The sequence below is a fragment of the Nannospalax galili genome, unplaced genomic scaffold, assembly GCF_000622305.1.
Source record: "Nannospalax galili isolate Female #2095 unplaced genomic scaffold, S.galili_v1.0 scaffold1255, whole genome shotgun sequence".
Taxonomy (NCBI): domain Eukaryota; kingdom Metazoa; phylum Chordata; class Mammalia; order Rodentia; family Spalacidae; genus Nannospalax; species Nannospalax galili.
In genome coordinates this window covers 1026638-1036893 of record NW_008336359.1, presented here as the reverse complement: position 1 = coordinate 1036893, position 10256 = coordinate 1026638, and the positions used below count along the sequence as shown (strand labels likewise).

General features: G+C 37.8%; 1 protein-coding gene across 1 annotated transcript in view; it reads left to right on the top strand.

Moving 5' to 3' along the window:
• Shoc1 (shortage in chiasmata 1) overlaps positions 1–10256 on the top strand; it is an 88047-nt gene that overhangs the window by 13668 nt on the left and 64123 nt on the right. The window contains exons 4-6 of the mRNA XM_029562522.1: positions 608–689; positions 2734–2912; positions 8968–9043. Of these exons, the coding sequence (XP_029418382.1) occupies positions 608–689; positions 2734–2912; positions 8968–9043 (337 nt within the window). The remainder of the gene's footprint in view (positions 1–607; positions 690–2733; positions 2913–8967; positions 9044–10256) is intronic.

Genomic DNA, 10256 nt, shown 5'->3' with positions numbered 1-10256 from the left:
AGTGGGGGGGGCAACAACACAGTGGACAGTAGCAGGGATATCAGAGTATAAGGGCTCTAGTGGGGGGAGGGAGGCTATGGAAGGGTGCTATCTGGGAAGTGGGTGTAAAAAAAATAAAAAATTAAAAAATAATAATTCTTCAAAGCATAAAAATTTGCTCCTTAACAATTGATGGATGTGAAAAAAATTACCATTGAAATCTACCTGATGACTTTATATCCATGCTCAGATGCCACGGAGCCCAGAAAGTAACCGACTGTAACTAGTAATAATCAGATATATAGAGATTAGAAACACATGTGCATCTTAGTGTCAGTTGTATTAAAAATGAATTTTTCTGTATGAAACTGTGTATTTTAATAATGAAATGGAGATCTTTTTTAAAGGTTAAAACCTCATTTAATTTTATGTCTTATAGGGGTTATATGGAGAACAATATTGTACAACTGTATTAATTCAACTGTAAACCTAAAAATTTACAGCCAAGTTTGAAAGAGATGCATCTTCACCTCTGGGGAAAAAAAAGGATGGATGTTTGATTTTCTTATGTTAAATGTAAAAGAAAATTTTAGAAGCTAATGTTTATTGTGTTCCTTTTTCATCTCAGCTATATCAGGTCCGGAAACGACAGATAGCTCAGTCTTGGATCTATGGAAATCAAGTTTCTGGATAGAGGATTTCCCTGAGACGTATGTTTCCCTAATCTCAAATTTCTTATTTTCTGTCTAGAAGATAAATAGTAGGTTCTTCAGGCATCTAAGAAGGGAAAATCCCTTCTTTTGTCCTCTTATACATTTTCTTTGTTAATCTCAAGCAAAAAAAAGTCCTGATTTCAAGCACAAAGGGGAAGGTTAATTAGAAGTGATGTATTTCTTCTTTCTATTTCTCATTTATTATGTTTACTTTTTAAAATTTTATGTATATGAGTGTATTACCTGCATGTGTGTTAAGTGCACCCATGTTGTGCAGTCCTGCAGAGGTCAGAAGAGTGCATCGGATCCCCTGGAACTGGAGTTATAGACTGTTGTTAGCTGCCATGTGGGTGCTGGGAACCAAACATGGGTCCTCTACAGGAGCAGCCAATGCTCTTTACTGCTGAGCCATCTCTCCAGCCCCTTTTGTCCATTTTTAAACTGGGTCTTAATCACAGAACAGAACATAAAGGTTTGGATAATGATATTGTGGAGCAGTCATTGAATATAAAGCACAAGGGTAATTTGGCAATGTGTGGCATGTATCCGGAGTTAATTTATTTTAATTCAAAATAATATTGTGCTTTATGTATATATCACATTTACTTACCCATTCATTAGTTGGTGGACATTTAGGTTGTTTCTCCTTTTGAAAAATATGAGAAATTCTAACATTTGTGTACAAATCTTTGTATAAACAGTTATCTAGGATTGGAATTACTGGGTCATATAGTAACCCTATGTTAACTGTTCAAGGAACTGCCAGACTGTTATCCAACCAACTGCACCAGTATATTCCTACCAGCAGTGTGCTATAGCTTACCATTTATTCACATCCTTGCCAGTACTTCATTATCTGTATTTTATTATAACTATCCTAGTGAGTTAAGAGAAAAACACAAAATAACTCTAGGATTGGGAATAGCAGGAACTTATTACCTCCCTTAGCTTAAAGAAATATAACCTTTTGCTGGGCGTGGTGATGCACGCCTTTAACCCAGCACTTGGGAGGCAGAGGCAGGTGGATCTCTGTGAGTTCAAGGCCATCCTGGTCTACCCTAGTGAGCTCCAGGCCAGCTGGGGCTACAGGGAGACACTGTCTCAAAAAAGACAAAAGAGAGAGAGATAAATAATTAAATAAATTAAGTAAGTAAGTAAAAGTGAAACCTTTGGTGGACATGCACAGTTACTTCCAAACTGGACCAGCAGAGAGAAACTGCTCACCTCATGGACTGGAAATAGAAGAGAGAAAGAGTGAAGGACTAGAGTCCCACTGTTCCTTTCAAGGACATATTCCTAGTGTTCTAAACACCTCCCAATAGATTCCAATTTTTAAAAGTTCTACTATCTTCCAGTAGTGTCACTCTGGGAATAAAGTCTTTAACACATGGGTCTTTGGAAAATATGTAAGACCAAAAATATAGCACTGATGAATGGAAAATTATACAGAGCACTTGATGCTCTTGCAGAGGATTGGGGATCAGTTCTTAGAACCTACATGGCAGCTCACATCCATCTGTAACTCCAGTTCCAGAGGAATCCAAACACCCTCTTCTGGCCTCTGTGGGCACCAGGCATACAAGTGGCACACATACATATATGCAGGAAAAATACTCATACATATAAAAGAAAAAAAGTTTTTTTTAAAAAAGAACAGGTTAGCCGGGCGTGGTGGCACACACCTTTAATCCCAGCATTCGGGAGGCAGAGGCAGGTGGATCTCTGTGAGTTCAAGGCAAGCCTGGTCTACATAGTGAGTTCCAGGACAGCTGGGGCTACAGGGAAACCCTGTCTCAAAAAGACCAAAAAAAAAAAACAGTTTACAGAATACTATGTATGTGAATATTGTGCAATTTTTCTTAAAAATATTAAAAATAATTGAGGAATTTGCATAATTTTGCATTCATTTCAAGTGGTGGGACTATGAATATTTTTTTGTATACATTGGAATTTGCCATTTTTTCCACAATGAACACATGCCAATTATTAATAAGAATATTTTTAAAAGGACACAGATAAAATCAATAATTTTATATCATAGGAAGAAAATTATAAGAGTGATGATTAATGGTAAATTTGAGGAAATTGTTCCAAGTTCAAATCCAGACTCTCCAACTGAAATAGAGGGAGATGATTTGTTTCCCCATATGGACTACAGTGACTTATTTACCTCTACAAAATATTCAGCAGAAGATCCACGCACTAACATGGAGCAACAGGGTACAGAATTTATTATTTCAAGTGTTTATAAAGTGTTTCCTACTAATATGTATGTTTTTATTTCTGTGAGTTTTTGTTTAATCGTACTATTAATATTATTTTATTTATTATTTTTATTTTTTATGTGTATGAGTGTATTGCCTGCATGTATGTGAGTGCACCTGTATCGTGTAGTGCCACGGAGGTCAGAAGAGGACTTTGGATTCTCCTGGAACTGGAGTTAAGGACAGTTCATAGCCGCCATGTGGGTGCTGGGAATTGAACCTGGGCCCTCTGCAAGAGCAGTCAGTGCTCTTAACCACTGAGCCATCTCTCCAGCTCCGTATTATTAATATTTTTATTTTATTAAAGATATCTTCCTTACATGATTATAAGTCTGAGTTTTACCATGCTAAGACAGTATTTCCTTTATCTTATTGATCTACTTTTTGCAAACTGGGATTTTTTTTTTTGAGACAGGTTCTCCGTATAGCCACAACTGGCCTGGAACTCACTGTGTAAACCAGGCTGGCCTTGATCTCACAAGAGATCCACCTGCCTCTGTCTTCCAAGTGCTGGGTTTAGGGATGTGTGCCACCAGATCTGGCTTACTATTGTTTTTATGTAGTAAAATTTTGGAAAGTTATTATTGGGGTTGGGGGGTGGGGAGCTGAGTTATGGCTTTAGTTTTCTATAATTTCTTATCAAAACTTCTTTGAGGGATGGTTTGTGAAAAGTAACAGGCTGTACAAATGTATAAATTAATTATTAACTGAAGGAAAATACGTTTGAATTTCTCACATACATATGAATTGTGTGTATCTTGTATTTCCTTTGGTGTCCTGTATCACAGACATCACTTTATAAATTTAGCTTTGTGGGGCTGGAGAGACGGCTCAGTGGTTAAGACATACACTGCTTTTATAGAAGGCCTGGATTTGGTTCCCAGCATCTACATCAGGTGACTTAAAACTAACTAACTGTAACTCCAGTTAAGAGGATCTAACACCTTCTTCTGGCCTCTGTGGGCACCTGTACACGTGATGCACATAAACTCATGAAGGCACAAACACATAAATTTTAAAAATTTCACAAAAAAATTTTTCTTTGCATTTAGTATATTTTCTTGTAGTTATATTGAGTGCTAGAAAATACATTGATATGTTGATGTTATTGTCTAAATCCAAAAGAATGTATTCTTTGAAATAAAATCAGTAATATAATTTGCTGAACTTCATAACAAAGAAATTACATTATAATGGTAAAACATCTTTTTTTTTCAATCTTTTTTAACTCTTTGACCATTTCCTGCATGTACATAATGCATTTTGGTCATTTTCACGCCCTATATTCCTCTCTTAATTCCCTCCCTCTCCTGCTGGATCCCTTCTTCTTCCCCCTCTTCTTGTTTTCATGTCTTTTGTTTGTGACTCACTTGAGTTTAATTAGTTTCTTGTATGAGCATGTGTGGTGGGTTATTTACTGGAACATGGGCAGCTTACTTACTAGTGGCTTATTTACCATTAAAGAAAAGGACTCCTTCCCTACTTCAGCAATCATTAACTGGCAAGACATCTTGAAGACATAAAAATAGTGGCTGGTTTTCTCTTGCCATTTGTTAGTTTGTTGGTATGTGCCAGTTTTTCTATAATACTCACTTTATTTTCAGTATATGTAATTCATTTTCTCGAGTATTCTACTAGGAACCATTTGTTAAAAATTTTTTTTTCTTCTCCCTGTCGTCCCAGCTGGCCTGGAACTCACTATGTAGACCAGGCTGGCCTTGATTTCATAAAGATCCGCCTGCCTCTACCTCTTGAATGCTGGGACTAAAGGTGTGTGCCACCACACCCAACCATTTACTAGAAACATATAAGCATGTATATTTTTATTTTTTTAAAGTAAAGTTGTACGTATATACGTAAATATGTATATATATACATATATACATATAGTTTAGAGAGTCAATATTTCATTAAAGTTTATCATAAAAATCAGCACTGCTCCCCGTGCTTCATCCAATACCCTTATTTTTTCACTTCTCTAAAATAGTTTTAAAAAAGAAACTATTATTTTTGACATATGCAATATATATGGATCTATATAATAGATTGCTATTGATCTCTTTTTAGTGTTAGGTATTATCATTGGCTCTCCTGTCATAAAGATGAAGCTACAACTCTTATTCCTTTGCACTCTTACCACCACATAGACTCATGCTTCCAGTTGTTCTCTCTCCCAGTTTAATGTATTCTTTGGCTAGATGAATACGCAGTATTTATGGAACCGTGATTGTGTAAATCCTATTCATAGCTGAAAATTGCAGTGTTCATTTATTTCTTTTTTTTCTTCATAACATAAATGCTTGTTTTATATTTTCTGTATATTTAGTTTTTGGGATTTTTTTAAACATTGTTAAAGATTCATTTATTGTTATGGCATAGGAATAACTTTTATTATTGAACATAATCTGGACTAATGACTTTTTTTTTTATCTTTTTGAGACAGGGTCTCCCTATAGCCCCAGCTGACCTGGAACTCGCTATGTAGACCAGGCTGGCCTCGAACTCACAGAGATCCGCCTGCCTCTGCCTCCCAAGTGCTGGGATTAAAGGCATGCACTACCATGCCCGGCTGGACTAATGACTTTTTAAAATTTGTTTTTATTGAGTCAAGAAATTCATACAATGTGTTTTGATTATGTTCCAACCATCCCATCTCCACCATCACCTTTCCATCCTTCCCTCAATCCATGACTTCTGTTAGCATATGAAAAACTCCAACTTATGCAACACATCTGAACTGAGTGCCAAAGCAGTCATATTTCATTAGAATGTCAGTGATCTATAATTCTTACACATAGAAAGGCCAACGTAATGGCCCACTCCCTTTATGCATGGTTTTGGGTCAGAATACACCCAACTTTCTTGGAATGGAGTTTTCCCATTTGTTTTCTGCTTCTTCAACACACTGCTTAGGATTGTCCAATACAAATTTCTCTTTCCACCAATGATCAGAGATGCTTGGAATTGTTTATCAAAGTTAGTTGTTCGCAGTCCTATTACATGCAGATTTCACTTTGGTTGTTTCTGGGCCTCAGCACTCTTACCCCACTATGGTCCAAGGCATTCTCTAAGAAGTTGATTCCCCAGAGAGTTTTACTGTTGGTAAAAGCAGAAGCTGGGTCCCCACAGCAAGCAGCAGTTAATTCACAAGCCTCGAATCCAAGATCTCTGCATGGCAGTTGGGTGTTTCACAGCTTCACGTGACAGCTTTACACCAATGTCCTCTATCTTATTTTCTATAATCTGTAGACTTCTCAGGTTCCGATTGCTTTAACAGACTGCAGCCAGGTCTTAACCATCAATGGATGATGATGATGGCCAAGATGATCGGGGTGTGTGCTGTGCAGTGGCTACTTGTAGGTCCAGCCCTGCAAGAGAGGTGCACTGGGTGTCGTATGATGGGGTAGCTGCGACTCCCTCCTGGTTGTACCTGCTTGGCCCCCTCGCCCAAAGTTGGTAGCTAGAGGACCCCTGGAGTGCATTATATGTGGTGGGCAACCAAGCCAGGTGGGGGTGTGTGGGTGGCCAGGTGTGTGGGGGTGGATGGCCAGGCAGGCCCAGCTCTGGGCACCGTCTTGCTACTTGCTAAGTCCTGCATTCAGTATTTTGAGATCCACAGAGAAGTACCAAGGTTCTTAATAAAATGAGGAGGCCCAGAGTCATGTTTTAAGTCCGTGTGCTGAGAGCCACCACTGCCACTGATTCTCCAGTGCTCACAGCTGTGTTGTTGCCATATTTGCTTCCAGGGTTTTTTTCTTTCTTACTTGCCAAATCCTGAATTCAGAGTTTTTAGATCAACTTAGAAGCACCTAAGACTTTCATCTTGCATGATAAGGTTTCTCACATGTCCAGCACAGGCACTCAGTCTCTTGGGAGTCAGCATGCCCTGGGCCAAGGCCAGTTGTCTAGGCCACACCTCATTCTGCCACCATCTTTTTTTCTGGACTAATCAGATTTATTTTTAATTGCGTGTGTGTGTGTGTGTGTGTGTGTGTGTGTGTATGTGTGTGTGTTTGTATTTGTGTGCTTGTGTATGTGTGCCCAGAGATCAGAGGCATTGAACCTGCTGGAGCTGAAGTTGTAGGCAGTTGTAAAACGCCTGACATGGGTTGCTGAGAACCCAACTCAGTCTTCTGCAAAAGCAGTATATCTTCCTAACTGGTGAGCCATTTCCCCAAGTGCTTTTAGTAGTAGTTTGAATCCTATTTGGGCACTTGTTGTTCGCTCAGGTTTGTGCAGACAATTGTGTAGTTTTGATCCTGAAACTTTGTGCTCGTTCTCTGAAAATTCTTTTAATATGTTCAGACATTAGCTATATTAATAGTTTCATCTATGGAAATTTTGGGGTTTTTTTAAAAGTCATTATGGGACCTGAGTGATGGCTCAGTGGGCCTAACATTAGGCCTGAAAACCTGAGTTTGATTCCCAGGACCCACACGGAAGAAGAGAACCAACTCCTGAAAGTTGTCTTCTCCTGCTGCCCCCCCGCCCCATTTTTTAAAACACTCTAACCACCGTCCTTGGGAATTCTGTTCACTTTGTCTTATGTTGGAGTCCCTGTTTCTTGCAGTTGTCAGTTTGTTCAGTGTACTTCTTCATTTTACACTTCCTGAGAATATACAGGGAGGGAAGTTTTTTTAAAATTCCTATCTCCAAAAAGTCTTAATTCTATCCTTAAATTTGTTTGGTATTTGGGCTAGATAAAGCATGCCTATAGTCCCAGCACTTAGGAGGCAGAGGCAAGGCAGGCGGATCTCTGTGAGTTCAAGGCCAGCTTGGTCTACATAGTGAGTTCCAGGACAACTGGGGCTACAGGGAGACCCTGTCTCAAAAAGACCAAAAAAAAAAAAAAAAACGGAATTTTAGATTCAGTCAGAGATGGTGGCATACACCTTTAATCCCAGCACTCAGGAGGCTGAGGCAGGTGGATCTCTGTGAGACTGAAGCCAGCCTGGTCTACATAGTGAGTACCAGGCCAGCTGGGGTACAGGGAGACCCTGTCTTAAAAAAAACAAAGCAACAACAAAAATTTTAAAGTCACGATAATTTTTTCTCAGAATTTCAGAGTTTTTGTTGCATTTTATTATAACCCTAGTGTTCTGAAATCCTATGCCACTCTGATCCCTAAATATTTTATGTGACTTTTTTTCATCTTGAAAATGTTAATGTTTTCTAAATTTCACATGCTTATTGTGTAGCTGTTTTCACATACTAGGCCAAGCAGATGATGCATACTTTCAATCTAGATAATGTAGACACTTTTTGGAATTTTTTGTTTGTTTGGTTTGAGACAGGGTCTCCCTTGAGCCCCAGATGGTCTGGAACTCACTATATACACCAGGCTGGCCTCAGTCTCACAGAGATCCTGAGATCTACCTGTCTCTGCCAACTGAGTCCTGGTATTAAAGGCATGCACCACCAAGCCCAGCTTTGAAGGTTTTTTTTGGTGACTTCCTTTCTTTGGTTATTTTCTTATTTCCTCTTCCTGAATCTTTTATTGCTCACTTTTGTCTTTAGTGTCTTTCAATTAAGTTCAAACTTTTTCTTCATATAGATGTTATATGCTCTGTTTCTTATATTTTAGAATTTTTCATAAATGTATAACATCTTTTATAAGATTTATCCCTATATATTTTAGCTGCTAGTATTAATTACATTTCTAAATCAAGTTTCCTGTTTGTTGCTTTGTATATAGCAAAAGCCATTGGTTTTTATAACAAAGGCCATTGGTTTTATAATTCTCTTGTATTTACTTATCTCTTAAACTCTTACACTGAGGATTGAATTTTATTAACATTTTTCTATATGATTACTTTATAATTGTGATTGTGCTATATATGCATTTACTTAATTTTTTGAGGCAGAGCCCAGGCTCTTAGGTAGCCCAGGCTAGCCTCAAACTTGTTATGAAGTTGAAGATAACATTTGTTCTCCTGTTTCTGCATCCTGAGTGCTAGTATTACAGGTGTGTATCAACATGTCTGGTTTTCTGTTGTGCCTTTGTCTAACAGCATCAGTTGTGGTGCGATGCTGCCCTCAAGTGGCTTCATCAAAAATGGCAGTGAATCCCCAGGATGTGGGGTTCAGGTTGAAAAGTTTGAGGGATGCTTAGGAAACAAGTGCCATGAGCTGTTCCCGTGTAGCACAGATATCAGAATGTGGCTATATTGAGATAACAGCTGCAGAGCCTGTGTTTTGAAGAGAAAAGTGGAGATGAGGATTTAAATTAATGCTGTTTTCACTGTTAATATGGCTTCACTAATATTTGCAGAATGGGTTATATGATTATGCCATCTTTAACTTCCTCAGATAAGCCCCTGTTCAACGTAGAATTGGTTGACCAACTTCCAGCATGTGGAAAGCTTCTAGTCATGAGATTGTCAGGAACTTAACTTGTTCAGACAGTCTCTTAGGAAGCTAGTTTATAACCCAATTTCTCCTTTGATATATCTGTTTAGTATAGATAAAGGGTCACTTCCTGGATGCCTGTCTTATATCACATATTTATTAGGCACATACATACCACTTATATCATTGGCCATGAGAGATGTTATGATCTGAAAGCTACATGCTGTTCCTCTCCCAAGACATTATGCCACCACTTAACTGAAAGATTACTGCCCAGAACAAGAGACCCAATTTCCCTACTCAAGGTGGTTTTCATGTTGGAGATTCAGACTTTCTGAGTGCTTCTTTGTCTAAACATACATTTCCCTTTCTCTATCCACTAAGAAATTTATTGAAGAAAGGAGGCAGGTTCAGTGTTCTTTCTTATGGCTTGAAAACTGATAAAGGTCTCACACGCAGTTAGCCAAGATGCTAAAGTAACCTGAACACAGAAGATTGCCCTAGAGGGGAAAATTTTATTAATTAGGCAGTAGTGTTTTTAATATGCAAAGTATTAACATTTTTCAAATAGGTACTTTACTATATAGTTTTCATTATCATTAATTTTATAGCAACCTTGTATGGATAACTTTAGAATGATGGAGTCAGAATGATTTCATTTGTAGGCATTGTAAACCATTTCCATTAATTATATATCTTTATTGATTAAAATGATGCAGGGAACAGAAGACCAGAATCAACCAGAGTCCAATACTTTTATTTTTTTTAACTTTTGCTGCAATTTTGAAGCACAAAATATTTTCCTTATTTGATTAAGATAGTCTTTGTTGATAAAGTATAAGTCATTATAATGCAGGTCTTTCAGAACATTTGTCTACTCAGTGCACTAAATAATTTTAAATTTTATTGAGCTGTTCCCTATACTCTAGTATTATTTTATATTTAATTATAA